We start from the raw sequence: 17,228 nt of genomic DNA on the forward strand, positions 1-17,228 counted from the left end.
GTGAGAAGAAAGAATGAGAAGGAAAAGTGGAGAAAAAGGGTAAGAAAGTGGGAAGGAAGAATGAGAGAGAGGGAGAATCACCACCATGGGCCCAGCTGTCCAGCAAGTTTCTTCAAGATGGTGCTGATCCTGGACAGGGTCTGATGCAAAATGGCAGTGGGTCAAGAGACAACAAAGCAGCCACATCATGGACAGCCATATATAGCCCTGAGTTCCTTTTGTTCAGAAGGTGCAGGTGTCAGTCAGCTGCCACAGAAGCCAGGGGTGTTGGCATTAGAGCCATTGCAGACAGGCTGCCTGGAGGGTGGGAGCTGCCGCAGAAGGGTGCAGTCCCCCACCCACCCATCAGTTCTTATCTTCTTAGCACTCTCTGCTGTGTTCCAGCCACCTTAGCCAGATACTTAGCAAGTACAATCAATGTGGCTTCTTCCACCCTGGAAGGATGACCCAGCACTGAAAACTGGCCCTCAGGAAAGGGGAGCAGTCTCCACCCAGTAGTTCTTATCTCTTCCCAAGGTGTCACCCCCTGCTCAGCTCTGGCCAGCCAGGTCCTCCACCCTAGGCAGAGCAATTCACTTAAAAATTGCTCTTTTGAAGCAATTGCAGATCAGTGAGCTCAGACTCTCACACTCATCTCAGAGTGGATACAGAAGAATAGAATGAGGTTGGAAAATGTGAGAGGGAAATAATTGGACACAGACAGAAGTTGAAGAGTTTTATGTGTACCAGCTGAGAGAGGGAATGAAACAGGGCATGCAAAGTCATTAGTGAGTATGAATTGGTTCTTGTTTGCCTTCTGACAGACTTGCAGCAGGAGGTTGTTGGCTGAAGTTATTGCCACCCTCAGCCATCTGCCTTGCCCTACACCCTTAATATATATGGAAGCCTTCAGGGCAGAGACATCTGATCTGCTTGTAAATCAGTTTGTGAATCACTGTTGTTTTCAGCCCGGTGCATTAAGGACGCCTGTTTCTGCCTAGGAGAGCAGCAGTGTCTGTCAAAGGAAGGGAGGTGGTTTCTGCTGGTAGCAACATCAGGCCGGGTGAGTTTGCCAGTGGCTGTTCGATATTTCGAGGACAAAAGCTTGTAAACCTGTGACTACTGAAATCTGATAACAGGGGAAACACATGTTTTTATCCAGTGGGTTTTTAACTGGTGGAAATGTTCACAGTCACGTTGTTGCAAATCCATGAGCTTAGTGTGATGTAAACCAGTAGTGATATCCTTTGAGTACCCTCTGTATGTTTTTCTCCCTGTAAGTTTTCAGCCTCTAGTTTCCTGTGAGCCTAGTTTTCTGTGCACTTAAATGCTTTTTTAAGGTGTTCCTTTCTGTCTTTGAGTTCTAGTCTTAAGAACTTTTAAAGCTACCAAGAAATTTTGAAAAGAATTTGACAAGTCTCTAATATGGAATTTCCTCCAATTTCATAAAAAATTGTGTCTGGGTAGAAGACAATCTCATTGGTATCACCCTGAAGCTTCAGTATAAACTAAAGAAGTACTGTTGCAGATTGATTAGTATTTTGGCTTAGAATCAAACAAAGCATCTGCTGACTTGCTCAAGCAATTTGGAGCAAGCTGTTGGAGTTAATGAAGGAAAGGAAAAGAAGGAAGATGGGCAGAATTGCTAGGGTGAGAATACTATAAGAAATATGGAAGGAAACAGCTGAAATTAAAGTGGAGTCGTCACTGGGTTATAACATGAATCCATAAGAATTCAAGAGTCTTTACATTTGCTACTTCTACTTTTTTGTTGTTTCTTTCTCTGACTTGACAATATTAATTTCATCATTTGTTGCAAGCTATGTGCTCTAACCACTGATGGGGTATCAAGTGCAACATGTAATTTTAAAATTATGTGTAATTTTAAATGCTTCAATCAGTAAATAGTATGACAAACAGTAAGTAACATGTCATTACCTGTTCTTACTTGAAAACTGTTTTTTCAACAAATATTAAAAGTTTGTTGTGTAGCTAGACATTTTAATGGTGTTTTGCATGTGAAGAAGTTGAGTATCCTGTTTTCTAGAATTAACTTAAAGCGGAATAATTTAATTTTTTTTCTAATAGTTGTAATTGCTGAAGTAAAAAAGGAGATTGAGGAATAAAAAACCTGGAGAAGAAAGAACAGAATGAAGAGAAAGATCATTTATAGTGAAGAAAGGGAACAAATGCTTTTTCAGAGAAAGTAACAGCTGATACTTGAGTACTGAAAATTAAAATTTGAAAGCCTTCATAAAAAACGAGAGAAGGGAGAGACTGCAAACAAAAAATAATTAAAAATACCTCTAAACAGCTGTTCAGTCCACCAATAAGAATCCCATTTGTCTACTTTGATTGCTGTTGCAACAAATGACGTGACAGAACTTGCACCAGGTAAAATTACCAATACTGCAGTAAATGCTGTGACTGCCCTGCAAGCAAAACAGAGTCAGACACTGCCAGCCCTGCCAGCCTTCCTAATGTGTATGGAGCACTTGTGAGCAGAGCAGGAAGCTCATGAGCTTTTGCTGTGCTTCACGGGGTTACTTTGCCACAAGACCCTGAGTTTGCAAGTTGAGCTTTAGCTCAGGCACATCACTGCAGTCACTGCAATGCACCTGCTGACATGAAAGGTAGAGCTACCAGCTGCTCTGACTGCATTTTCCTTAATGGCTCTTACTGGATTTTTTTAAATGACCCCACCAGTCAGGAAGGCAGCATTCTTTGTATCTGATTATACTGCCAGTGAATATTACTGTAGATAGAACATTTTGACTACTCATATAGCAAAGATGAAAAAGAGGCAAAATGTAGCAAAAGCTGTGAACAAAGATGAGGCAAGAAAGCGGAAATATTTCACATTTAAATAAATGCATTGTCTTAGATATTAAATTATTTGAAGTCTGTAGCGTTAAGATAAGTATGAGTTGATACTGGAAGCTGTTGCATGCAGTTCTGGTTCTTTATTACACTTACAATTGGCTTTTTGCTGAATAGAAGGAGTGTTGGTTGAAGCTTGATAGCTATTTTTGGAGGAAATTTATCTTCTAATAATTTGCTTTGTAGCTTTGAAAGTTCTGGCGGTTTCTATATGTTGTCTGTGCACTTGCCTACTACTGCATTGATCTCAAGATATATAAATGTCCTTGTGTAAACTAAATCCAAAACAAGAGGTGTCAGAAAAGCTCTTAAAACTGATTTCTAATATCTACTGAATATATCCTTAAGTAGTAGACTACAGGATTTTGGCTTCACATTCTAAGGAAAATAAAAGTGCTGTTATGGGTGATGAAGATCTATAGTTATTTTGTGTGAAGATCCTTCCTGGCAGTATCCTCTGTTTTAACTCCTATAACCAGCCATGGACCTAGTTTAATTTAACTGGTTTAAATCACCAAGGTCTGTACAGAAAAAATATTAAGCTGTATTTTAGAATAATTTCTTCTAATTGCCTGTTTTTAACAGTCCATGTCTGAGCAAGACACTTCTGAGCAAGATTACTGAAGAGGGAATCTGAGCTGGGCCAAAGATTAACCCAGCTAAAAAGAGAGAACCTTCAGCCAGGTGATCTCCCTGGTCCCTGGATGCATAAGCATCACTGCTGGTGTGAGGATGGGAAGCATTCGTCAGCTGGAGTGAGGGACAGGCAGGTCTGAATCTTTCAGTGACAGCACAGACTTAGTTTAGCTTAAAGGGATTGTGAAACTGTTCCTTCAATCATCACTATCTTGGAACACTAAGCTGTGCAGAAAGCACACTTTAAAAAGTTAAATCCTGGCTTCATGGCAGTGAAATTGATGTATATAAAAGGTAAGGTTTTGCTGAGAGGAAGTGTGATCATGGGAAGAGAGATGGTGAGTCACCTTTGGAAGAATATATAAAAATGAGGATGGAAATGGTTAGCAAAATACTGAGATATTGAGCAGTTGAAAAAGACATGGTGTTAAATGCACGAAGATTATACATTTCTGGACTGAGCAGTTGAGGTTACAACGTGCCTTTGTGACAGAAGGAGGACTTCTGAAGACAAAACCATTTAATTTATTGGCTTACTGTTTTCTGGGTAGCATTGATGTTGCCAAAGTTTCTTCTCTGTAAAGAAGTGGTGTATCTTTGAAGTAACCAATAATGAACTAATAAAATAGAAATGAAAAGTATTATAGCCATTCCATTGTTTTTAATTCTCTTCAGATAAAATATACAGATCTGGGAATAATTAAATATAAATAAATATGCAAATAAAAGGATTTTTCTGTTCTGATTTTTAAACAGATGCAGAGACAAATCCAATTTTGGCTTCAAAAAGGTTTCTCTCCTTCTTTTATTAAAACCAGAAGTTATAAAGAGATTGTTCTGTTTGCAATATGATGAGAATGAGAACTTGCAAATATGTTGTAAATGAAACAATAATACAAAATTGTTCTTAAAGGCATAGTTCATAGTAAAAAAGTGATAGTCACATATTTGTCCTTTCCAACAAAGATAAAGAACAAGGTATCTTTTATCTCAAAAACATTACTACATTACTGCAAAATTTTTAGGTGTTATTGACTTCAGTTTTCCTGGTTTCGAAACTATAAATGCTGACATTGAAGTACAAAAGTAATGATGCATATAATCCTCTAGAAGTAGCTGTAATGAACATATATTTCCTTTGTCAGACATTGAACTGTGGGCCAGAATCCTCATTTCTCTCCTACAAGTAGAGAATACTTTCATTCCTAATTAATGCTTACTTGTGGAATCATTTTGTCTTTCTCACCTGCCACAACTCTAAAAGATTTACCAGGAGATCAAAGCCAAATGCTTGGTATTCGGTTTGCTCTATATTTTATTTAGGATACTCAGACTGAGTGGTTGTCATTGTTACATAAAGAAAGGAACTTTATGTGTAATGTAGTTTCTATTTCTGACTCTCAGTCAGTGTATATATAGCCACAGGAAAATGTGAATTAGTGACTGTGGAGAGACAATTCATCAGAATGTCGTGGATTTAATTACTCAGTCACTCTCACCTAGCTGCAGAAGTATCCCTAAGTAATGTTTGGAATAGAGGAAGCTTGGCAAGGTGTCTAACAATATCTTGCAGACCTATTTCTGCATGTGGCTATATGGGGAAATATATCCTTGGGGGGGATTTTACCAAATGGTTTTTGTGCTTACTTGGATGCTCTTGGAAGGAGGGAAAAATCTTTTGACATATTTAAGTATCTCTGAGAGGAATTCATTTTCCTGATGTTTTTCAGGAAATGGGTAGCAACTGGGTTATGTCAGTAACAAATAATTTGGCTAAATTTATCATTGTATTTTTTTATGAATACTCACATAACAATCTGATAAAAATAATACTTGTTTTATGAAATTTGCTCAAATGTATATCCAGTTACCTGAGACAAAATATTGTTGAGGCCTAGCTGCTGTGCTGAAGTTACTTTTTCATCTTTGAATATTTATTGTTTATGAGTGTGTTCAAAACCATTGGTGAAAGATTGATGTGAAAGTGTAATGGTGAAAGACTGATGTATTGGCTTAAGGAATCAAAACTCTTGTGCGAAAACTTCCAAATTTTATAAACATTGTAATTATAATGCCAGCACCTTGGGAATTCTGTTTTTGATAGCCTGTTCTTCAGAATGTGCTTGAATTATATGGGTATAGTTTTTTTATATTGTGCATAATTTCTAATTTTTTTAATGAGCAATAATTTGGAAATAGTTCATGTTTATGCTGAACATAAATATTTCATAAATAGGTGTTACCTGAACAGAACTCTAAACAGATGGGACACTTTCACTGCTGTGATGGAAAGTTATGTTGGGCTGCTGTGGGTTTTTACTCAGACTGCTCATTGAAAGGGTTAAGAGAAAGCCTACGAATTAAGTTGCTCAGGTGACAGGGAACTGGAGAACTGAGATGGATGTTTGAGAGCTGAAAAAAAATGTCTTTGGATCTGCTGAAGTTTTATCAGGTGTTCCAAAATCTTTCTCTTACTTTGGAAAACTGAAAGGAGGAATGCAGTTGAATTGATATGACATCACTTTGTGGATGAACAAATGTACCGCTACATGAGTTTTGAAAATAATTGTTGTTGCCATGATAACAATTAATTGATAAATTAATGAGTTTTGAAAATTTCTTTGAGCACATCGATGACATCTTTGTGATAAATTTCAAAGTAGCTGCAACTTCAGTTTGGTTTCAACCGCTGGTAGAGAGAGACTCATCTGTTAAATCTGCATTCACTTTAAAAACCTTTTTGCAGTCATATTGTGACATCAGAATTCATTGATTTCATATACATGACCACATTTCAGGAACTCTAGAAAAGATGAAAAACATGTGATGAGAAGGTAAGAGACTGTGATGATAGTAAAGAGATCTTAACCTGCTTCAAATGTTCAAGTTTATTTACAAGTTCAGTCATATAAGATCATATCAGCATAGCATTGCTTAGTTAAATATAAAAAAAAATAACAGAAAGGCAGCAGTTACTTGGCAAATGCAATGCATTCTTTTTAAAAATCCAGATTATCTTTAATGTGGTAACACATACTAGTAAGAATCATATTTTGATAATAGATTAGGAATGCTTTCCTGAATACATACTTGAATATCTGATAAAATGCCAGTTTTGAAAACCTTTGATTCTTGCATCTTGAGAGAAACAAAATTACAGTAAGTTTTAAGGTTCATAAAAGCAACAGTGAAGAGTTGCAGATGGGTTATTCTTCCATCTGTGTAAAAATTCTGTCTTGCGTACTTTTATTCCTAATACTTTGATAAGCATGTTTTTTGCTTGTTTGTTTTTCTTCTGGGCTGTTGTTTCCTTTAAACTGTTTATAATGTTTGTATGACCCCCTGGTGTCCCAATGCAGCTCATTAAGCTAAATGCAAAAGTTTTCAGCAAAACCAGTATTTTTTCCACTGAATGAGCTCATACCAGGATCAGATAAGAATCAAGCATCAATACCACTGGAAAAGGAAGAAAGGGGGGAAAGTGCAGAAATCTGTGGGACTTTCTTTATCACTGGGAACAAAATACTGGGTTACAGAACTGCATCCTCAGTGACCTCATTCATCCACCACCTGAGCTAGCAGTATTTCAGGGCTAGAGAGCTTTGCTAGTGTGCCTGCAGGCTGAAAACCATGAATCACTTGGTCTTTTAGTGCTGACCTAACTTTCCTTTCAGTGCAGTGCTACCAGTTTTCTTCTGCCTGAAATAGCTCTCCTCTGCTGTATATTGTTGAAGGTGCTTTCAGTTCATACTTATTAATTTCTTTTATTTTCTCTGTTCCTCCGTTTGATATGGCTTGTACTGCAAGTTTGACCTCATTTTAGTCTTAGGTTATCCATCAGTCAAACTTCCTGCACTCTAGGAATACAGTACAGATGGTTCTTTTTGAGCAGTAAAATATACTAAATTAGTCATTTATCTTTTGTGATAAGATGTACTCTCTTATGTTGACTCCTTCCAGCATGTGACAATTTTACTTCTGAAAGTTTTGTTTCCTTCATATTTTTTTTTTTAAATACCTCTTTGAGGAACATCTACTATCTGATATTTTGGATGCCCCCTCCCCTGAAGTGTTTAAGACCAGGTTGGACCAGGATTTGAGCAGCCTGGTATAGTGGGAGGTGTCCCTGTCCATGGCAGGGGTATTGGAACTGGATTATCTTCAGGGTTTGTTCCAGCCCACAGCATTCTATGATTCTATGACCACTGGTGTAACATTCTAGGATCTCTGCCTCCATCTCAAGTGATAAATTCTTTAAAGAATTTCTTTAAATGGTTAGCCTTCATTTGTTATTTTTTAATTTAATTTTCTGAAGTGGATGGCATCCTTCTGAAGAGGATCCCAGTGGCCACCAGAGAATTGTGGTGGTTCATATTCCACTGCTGTTGACTTCAAAGTTAAACTCACATCAAGATCTAATGTAGATTCTCATATTAAGAAATTAAAACCCAAAAGAGAGAAATTTGCAATATTTTAGAGAGATTTTCAGTCTGTGGAGTCAATGGTAAAGTCCACTTGATTCAATGGAGTCATGATTAACCCTAGTATATCCTGAGAAGCAGAGCTGTCAGGTCACGTTCTCTTGATTTGTTCACAAGATGGTTTTATAATTTTGAAATTAGTTCTTCTGAAGAAATGTGTGGTTCTAATTCATATCCAGAAGATAAAGTAGTGCTGAGTAAAAGCAAATATATATAATGTGTATATATATATATATATATATATAAATAAGAGGGCATATATATACACACATTTATATAGGTATATGTATATATATGTACACACACACACATATATATAGGTATATGTATATATATAGGTATACCTATGGGTGTTGTACCTATATAAGTACCTATAGGTATACCTATATATACACATATACCTATATATGTGTGTGTGTGTGTATATATATATATACATACCTATATATAGGTATAACGTATATATGTATACATAAGAGGGCCTGAGCTAACATTGCATGAACTAATGTGTTGTAATGCCTGATAATTACTTAAGCACTAATCTTGTCCAGAAATATTCAGGAGAAGAGTAGCAGCCACATGTGTTATATGTACCACTGGATATTCTTCCTCTTCAGCCAGTTCTCTGACTTGAATTGCAGTATGCTTGTGCAAGCACTGTGGCAAAACAAAAAGCCTTCTAATTTTCTCTTATCTAAACCAAAAGCATAAGCAAGCGTGCCCTCATAGTGCACTGACCTGGTAGGTTACACAAAACAATCTGAGAGAGTATGTGGCACCTCCGCAAAACAACCAACTGCACAGTAACCAAAAGTTTCTTTGAAAAGTATTTACTTCAGTTAAATAAGAAAACCAAATAAGAAATTAAGTTAAATAAGAAAACCAAACCAAACCAAACCAAAAACAACCAGAGAATATCTTGTAAAACTGTGTGGGTGTTTTATGAACTTTATTGCCTGGCTAATCTTACTGGATGTGTGGTATGGTTTTTACATACCTGGTCGTTTCTCTGCTTCACCAAGCTGGAGAGATAAATTCTGTTAAGAGCTTTCATTCTACCCTCTCACAAGAGATGTCAGTGGTATGAATTTAATCAATGAGTGAGGAAGAGCATGCACTGTCAGCTGTGATGCCATTGGTATGCTGATGGTATCCAGCTCAGTGTCTGCTTCTCTGAGTGTAGACAGTGCAGTCTTCCAGATGTCCCAATGTCTGGCCAAAATATGGCTGGTGATACAAAACAGATGGTTTTGTCTCAGGACAAAGCAGAGTTGATGCAAGCTGATAGATGGATGGAACTGGAAGAAACAGCAGAGTTTCAGTTGGTTTATGCCATCTCATTCTTATCTTTGATTCATAGTCAGCAGAGCTAGCAAGGAGGGCAGTTGTCCCTTTGCAGGTAGGCAGAAGTTTGAAGAGTAATAACAAAGATGCAGATTTTTTTTTTCTAGCTTATTACCCAAGAGTTCTGGTGATTTGATATCAGAATTACTGGTATGTTACTGCCTCAGTCAGGACTTTAATGCACCTACTGTGAACGTCTGCACACAACACACTATTTCTTCCTAAATGCACCTGTACAAGCATCTTTTTGGTTATTGCATCTCCCTCTTAATAAAGGAGATTCTCTGAAGAGCAAGTAAGGTGTTTGTCTACATTTAGAATTTGATAATTTTAGTTAAAAGAAAAAAAAATGGAAAAAAGAAGTTGAGGAAAGAGATGTTATCATTATAGGAATCCTTGATCTAGATAGGTTTATGGAGAGAGCATACAGATGTGCTAATAACTGGCACTCTAGAAATCTAGTTTGTAATACTACTTTTTCAAAAGAAAATTGTTGGAAAGTTCAGTGTTTGGAAATGTTTAGCATGAGATTATTTGTAATGTTTATGATTTGCCTCAACTTTCATTTCAATAAAAGGTGTACGAATTTCCAATGGCCTGTTGACAACCCAGCTCGGATTAATCCTGCCAAGGGGCTGATAGAATAGATTAGGTGGATTGAAGAAATATGAGCGTGGCCCCCAGTGCAAAAATAGTTCTGTACAAAGCTCAACAGTTTAAAATCTTCTCTAACTGGCTTAAAAACCACTGTAGTTGCTTTATGTTATTGAGGTATACTGCTAAGTCAGTGAATTACTAATTTTAGTTCATTTTTTTTAACTTCATATAAACAACTTTCAGATTATCAGTTTCATTCAAAATAGATTTAATAAAGAAAAACATGAATGACAATGTAATGTGAAATTCAATATTTTGGATATATATTGTAAGGAACATCTGTACTATGTTAACCAAATACACTTTAAAAATATTATGCCTGGCTCCTTTTTGTTAGACAATAAAAAACAAACTAAAATTAAACCCGAAATGAAACCGTTTAAATATACATTCTTTTCTAATGCTTTGATATTTTTATATGATTGAAAAAAGCTTACTGATTTAAACATGCCTTATTCTGTTATTATGACAAAGCTTTTTTCAGGGGTTTTCCTTAAGAATGCAGAGTTGGACTGAGGTTTGAATTGCTTATTCAGATAGATATAGTGATTACATAAATAAATGACATCAGAATTTGAGCTGATCAGGAATACCAATCAAAATTTCCTTTTAATTTTAGAAGTTGTTTTATTCCAAGCTGAAGTTAAAAAATTAAACAAGTTTGCCAAGGTAAAACATTAAAAGAAATGCATTTAGATGCCTCCTGAAGTCCAGAATTTCTGATTGTTCTGTGAATTTTCTCATTATGACTTATTTGTAGTTCTATATTATTATTTTAGTGCAAGTACTTTTGTACAGTTATGGCAGTTGCAGTAATACACTCTAGAATGTGATGTAATAAGAGAAATATTCTAAATTTGATCTTACTGGAAATGTAGCAGTCACTAATATATTCCAAACAATAGTAGATTCCTGATATTGTAAAAGTATTCTTTAGTAGTGACTGAAGCTACCTAGTTGAGAGTTTAGACCAATGTGTTTGGATTCACTGTTGGTGATAAGTGTGGTTGTATGGGCAGTTACTGGTGCTGAGTTAGTGGGTGAGCAATGGTTGATGGTGGTCATCTTAGATCATTTGTCCTAGGATTACCATTAGGAGATGACAATAGGGCATGATAACAGTTCTTTTCAGCTGTGTTTTGGGCTTCCTCAATGGAGCAAAAATGAAGCCATGCTGTTGTATTCAGTCAGTGGTTTGGGCAGTTTCCATATCCAAATTTTTTTTTATAAACTTCGTCTGCCTCATGGAGACTGATGGTGTGAAGCCAGGCCACAGCATTTTAGACACTTTAATCCCCTAAGTCAGTGCTCCATCAATCTTGCCTGCAAGTAACTTGTTTGCTGTAGTAAAGAAATATCCCACTTAGTGGGGAAAGGGAAAATAAGCAGGAACCCTATGGGCCAGTGATTAGTGTAATTTTATAAGTGTGCTCTAATGAAACTAGAAATCAGCAGAAGACCCTACCTCCTATGTTAATTCCAGTCCCAGCTTAAAATAGGAGAAGCTGGAGAAACTGAAGATAGATTCTTCTCCCTCTTGCTGATTATAAGTGAGAACTCGAATCAATCACTCATGCAGAGAGTTTGGAACTAGGTGATCTTTGAGGTCCTTTCCAGTCCAAACCATTCTATGGTTTTGTGACTCTATGACTCTTCTGTTTTGGTAATTGCAAATACTGCTGCTTCCTATAGTCCCATGTTTTGTGGTTTTGACTGTGAAATGGTATTTTACTCGACTGTTTCTGGCAGTTATACAGGTAGAGGTGGATATGCAAACTCAAGGACTTAGCAGCATCATGTTTCAATTTATTTTGCATGTGTCCATCAGTGGAAAACCAAACATTTAAGGAATTCATTGTCAACTTGAGATGCTTAGAAAGTAAGATGTCTTTAGACTCAGAGTGAAAGTGTCTTGAAGGATTTACTTAGGATGATTTTTGCATCAACAGTCAATGTCATGGTTCTGCACTGGGACAAATTCCTGTATTAGAAGATGATAATAGAAGGATGTATTGAAACAAATGTACTAGAATAAGAGCTTTGTCTAAGTCATAGATTAATAAGAAGAAATGAAATTATATGTCCTGTAGGTAGTGTATTGCAGAAGATAACTCCAGTTTTCCTTATGTTGGAGGAATCTGAAGAAGTGATTAAACATGATTTTCAGGAATGGAACATCAGGTGTTCTAGGTTAACACTCAGCCTTGGTCTGGAATCTTAATTTGTTCTTGTCCCTATAGTTCTCTTGGAATTAAAGTGGGATTCATATTGGGTTCTTTTGATATTGGTAAGAAATTCTAGCTAAAATCTAGAGAAATGGTTAACATAATAAGAAACATTCAAGTATTGCATATAAAGCAGCATACAGTCCTGGAAGGCAAGCAGAACTGCTATTGGTGAGGGGGGGTTGTTGGTTTGGTTTTTTGTGTTGATTTCTTTTTGGAGATTTTTTTTGGGGGGTGTTGTTTTGTTGGGATTTTTTTAATGATGATCATAGCATTGAGAGTTTGTGCTTTAGTCAACAATCCTTGACAAATCAATGCTTGGTACATGGAATACATTGATGCCTGTCTTGATGTAAAAGCATTCCCTTGAGAAATTCAGTGCTTCAAAAAAAAGAGTCATTATTTTACTGGTGCATCAGAACTGACAGGAAGCCTTCAAGAACATAAATCAGAATTCATTATCTGAAACCTTTCACATGAAAATATTTAGTGCTCTTCTTAGCAATTAGATGGAACAGACAAACTCTGAGCTATCATAACGTCTAATGATCAACCAGGACTTTTTCCAGCTTGGCAGCTTCTACTTCTTGAATTACTCCTGGAAAATTACTACATATTTTGTAATGGAGATAAAAGTGACTGAAGCATATCAAACAGTGTAGGACTGATTTCATGAGCCTTCCTATAGAACTGAACTTTCACTGCATTCAGTAGGAGATTTGTGTAAGTTCTTGAAGGGAAGAGTACGAGTGCCTTGTAAATGTTTGTAAGATGATTTCACACCGTCCCATCCCAAGACATGAAGGAATCTTGCACAGTTTTGAGAATACTTGGCATTAGTGTCCCTCTCCCTCTCTCCAGCCCCTCTTCCCTAAAAGAACGGAAGTAAATAGTTACAAGCAATGTCCTGTTAAAAACCATTTCCTTGTTACTGGACTATATTCTTGTTTAGTTAAAATAGATACCTTTCTCCCCTTTCCCCTTTTCATGGGACTTGTCCATAAAAACTCACAAAAATTTTAGCTTAGTGCAGTTTTGCTATTAAGATAGAAAGCATCTGGTTCTGTGCTATGCTATATTGCACTTTTGATGTTTACCTCACTTTTAAGTATTTTTGTGTATTGTTATGACAACACATGAAGATTGCAGCTGTGTGAATTTGAGAAGAATGTGAGGGCTTTTTATTTGGTTTATCGGCAGATTTTTTTTTTACCTCTCAGAACATACTCAGAACCACTCAGAACATATCAAGTTAGTGTCTTCACATATACTCAAGAATGGCAGAGAATTAACATTAAATCAAGGAAATACAGTGCAATAAAATAACAGTTTTACTAGCACAAGTGTGATTGTTTCCTTTACATAAACTTTCAGCCTATCTCTGTACTAAGGTAGCTTTCAATTTTCTAAGGACTTGTGAAGTTTCACAGTATTCTTATCATCAACTTGGTTTTTCTTTCTCTCTTTTCCAAGTGAATTACCTTGTTGCTTCTCAATAAAATCACTGAACCGCTCAGCTGTATCATCACCAGCTTGTCTAACAAAAAATACAAAGAAAGAGAAAAGATTCAGTGTTCCAGACTCTGTAACTGAATTGTCTTCACAATGGAATCCTTTTTTGCTAAGGCTGATTCTTTCCAGTGTTACACAGAAACATCTGAACCTTTGGAAATCCTTTTATTCCTAAAATTGGTTATTTGCACTCATACTTTGTATTTATTTTAATAACGTCCTTATTTATGAACAAATATTCTTCTGTAAAACATGCATCAGTTGCTGAACACACAGAGAATTTAGTACTAAAATTACATTGTGATTTATTTTTGTTGTTTGTTGGCTTTTTTTTTTTAATTGAGGGCCTTCAATAATGGTTGTGGTCAATCAGGAAGATTGCCAGAGGACACTTAAACTTGCTCACAACTCAAAAAATTCCCCTCCAAGGTCATGGGTATTGAGAACAAGGAAGGTCTCAAACGTTGCTTTAGTGAGAAGTGCAATATCTGCACTGTAAATTTGTAGCATCCAAAAGACACTGAAATCATTCAACACTGAGGCAGAAATGCAATAATCAAAGTGAAATCAGTACTGTAGTTATTCTTTGGATTTGGTAGATGGGGTTATACTTCTCCATCTAGTTGGAATATTGGCAGCTTTCTGTAGCTTGCCGTGGACAAAGTCCATCCAATGCTTAATTAGATGGATGAAAATCTCTTGTGAAAAAGGAATAATTGTATAATATGTAGCATTTTTGCATGCACATTACTGCCATTGGTCTAACAACATGTAACAATAAATCAGTACTGGATAATAACCTGACCCCTTGTCTATTAGCACTATAGCCGCCTCTGAAATCCATATTTCTTGCAAAAAGTTTCACTAAGTTTTGTCTTGAGAGAAAAATGTTGGTGGCTGGCTAAAAAAAGAGTCATGATTTAGATATAAAGATTCAGATATAGAAAGTATGATTTAGGGCAGCCTGTGTCATTGCTCTAGTGAAACAGGCCTAGTCGTTAGAGAGCCAAAAGTTAATCAAGCAGAGAACAGTTGAAAACCTTATTTAAAGAAATCACATCTGTTAAGGGGAAAAAAACCCAGAGGCATATGCTTCAATTTCATTTAAACTGTAATCCATCCAGTGGCTTACATCTGCTAAAAAATATGGAAATTTTCACACATCTTTAAAGCACAATTAAGTTGTATTTATTATAATACCTAATGTGTTCCAAATATGTAAGACCTTTTCTGAAATGAGTCATAGATGATTGATTTCATAATTCTTTATCATAGAGCCTTCCAAGTCCTTTGAATTAGTTTGTATGTTTACCATAGATTAAATTTAAAAGAAAAGATGTGGAAATGGTGGAAATCAATGCCAGAAACTTCAATGGACCTGTCAGTTTATACTGCCAAGCCAATGAGTTGCAGAGACTAAGGAGAGTTTTCTTAAGCAGTCAAATAAATCATTACCTGTAAGAAAATCTAGTTCAAGGACTTTTGTCACAAAAATTTCATTTAGGTTTAGCCTTGCTGCTCTTGGAAGGCACTTATACAAATGGGCATATCCCAAAAAATGTTGTTTCTATGACATAATTCTGACAATCAGTTTGAAGTGGGAAGAGCAGTAGCCTTTATGAACTACAGAGGACCAGGAGAAATATTTCAGGTAATGATGCTGGGGGTTGTATCTCACTCTTTGAGATACAAAGGGTGAGCCCAGTACTCTGCTGTTAATCTGTAATGATTACTTGTGTATTATAAATTCTAATTACATGTTTCCTTTTCTAATTTTAAAGTTATCTGTGACTTTTCCCCATTTGGTGTTAGGGTTTAAAGTCTGCCTGTATGCACTGTCTGCTCCACCCAGATCCTTCAACATCAAGTTTCTTTTGTAAATAAATATATGAAAGTACAGAAGTTTATATCATCAGAAAGACATTGTATTAGGTGATTATTTAATGTATATCCTAAGCCACATCCATGAGTTTCACACATATAATGTTTGGTCCTCATTTAATAGCAGCTGGTCAGTGTTTTGCTTGTTTACTTTTCAGCTAGGACCAAAGCAAGTTACAAACAACTTAAAATGGGGCTTTATGGATACATTAGGTCTACAGAACTTGCCTATGTTATGTTAGCAAAAAAAGTGTACCCATTGCCCTTAAAGAATGTCATGACTAAACCAAGAGAACTAATTTACAGTCCAACTGAGCTACACTGTTCCAGTGTCATCTTGGGCAAAAATTTCTCTGAGAGCCTCAGCTGTCTTCCTGCAAAAAGGGAAGGATTTTACAGTAGTAGAAGACCCAGTTACTATTATTAGTTGCGCATACATTACAGCAATGTAGTGTCTATAAAGCTGCACATTATGGTTTTTTTCATTGTGATATATGTATCCCTTTCACATTTTCACAGATTTAGCACAACACCCTTGTTTTAGCTGTGCTTTTAATTGTTAAGTGAATAGATAAAACAGAGCAACAGCATACACTCAGAAAAAGTTTTCTCTTCAATATGCTCAAAGTCATATGTAACTATTGGACAGCATCTCTTGATGACAAGTTTTTTTTATAAATGAATCAGAGAAATTGAAAAAATCAAAAGACTGAAAAATATGCAGCACTGCTTGAAGTGGAAATGATACTGAGTATTTTTCAAGGGATCTCTTGTAGCAGGGTAATAATATATATAAATTAAAATCCTCTCATATTTCCTTTTCTATACAAGTAACTCTGTTTTCTTCCTGATTCACTGAGCTGTTCCATTGTTTAGTGATTCTACAGATGAAGCACCTTTACTGCTACAAAATTTAATTTTGTTCATCCAGTCATTCTGTCTTGTTACAGAGGATCTTGATGATCTAAGAATGGAAGGAGTAACAAGTGTGATGTCTTCTGGGAGCAAATTCAATCAAACTCGAAGTGCTCATACGGCTGAGCCTCAAGCAAAGGTCACACTGAATATCTGTGCAAGATGTGCCAGGTAAAAAGCAAAAAAAAAAAAAAAAAAAAAAAAAAAATCCCAGATCATGTTAACCAATACATTCTTTTCCACAGGTTTTCAGCTAGGTATTGTGTTTATGGGCCAGGTAGGTGATGACCTTTCCTGTGTAAAAAGAAAGATAATGACTTAGCTGCTGACTGCTCTATGACCTCTTGCATTTCACTTATCCAACTTATGTTTATGCTTGATATGTCAAATCAACAATGAATCAAAGAACATAGCTTGTCTTAGGCCTTACTTCACAGCTTGAGACTATCTTAAGCCTGTCTCTGAATTTCATTAGTTATTTGAACTTCTGTGGATTTTCAGAGAATGAATTAGGGAATTTAAAGGTTCAAAACCAATTTGAAAAGCACCTGTATAAATGGAGATTTAGGTGCACAGGTGCAGATCAGGGCTTCAAATACTTGCTTCCTAGCACTTTATAATTTCATCCCATTTCACCTCTGAGAAATGATTTAATTAGATTGAGCTCCTTTTGCTTTTGACAGGTGGAAATAATTCTTGCATTTACTGTATGAGGGCC

At 36.1% G+C, this 17,228-nt stretch overlaps 1 protein-coding gene across 1 annotated transcript in view; it reads left to right on the forward strand.

Moving 5' to 3' along the window:
• The window catches only part of C2H8orf34 (chromosome 2 C8orf34 homolog), a 141,430-nt gene that overhangs the window by 79,607 nt on the left and 44,595 nt on the right, over positions 1-17,228 (forward strand). The window contains exon 8 of the mRNA XM_030444694.1: positions 16,546-16,681. Coding sequence (XP_030300554.1) covers positions 16,546-16,681 — 136 coding nt within the window. The remainder of the gene's footprint in view (positions 1-16,545; positions 16,682-17,228) is intronic.

The sequence above is a fragment of the Calypte anna genome, chromosome 2 (assembly GCF_003957555.1).
Source record: "Calypte anna isolate BGI_N300 chromosome 2, bCalAnn1_v1.p, whole genome shotgun sequence".
In the NCBI taxonomy this organism is placed as follows: Eukaryota; Metazoa; Chordata; class Aves; order Apodiformes; family Trochilidae; genus Calypte; species Calypte anna.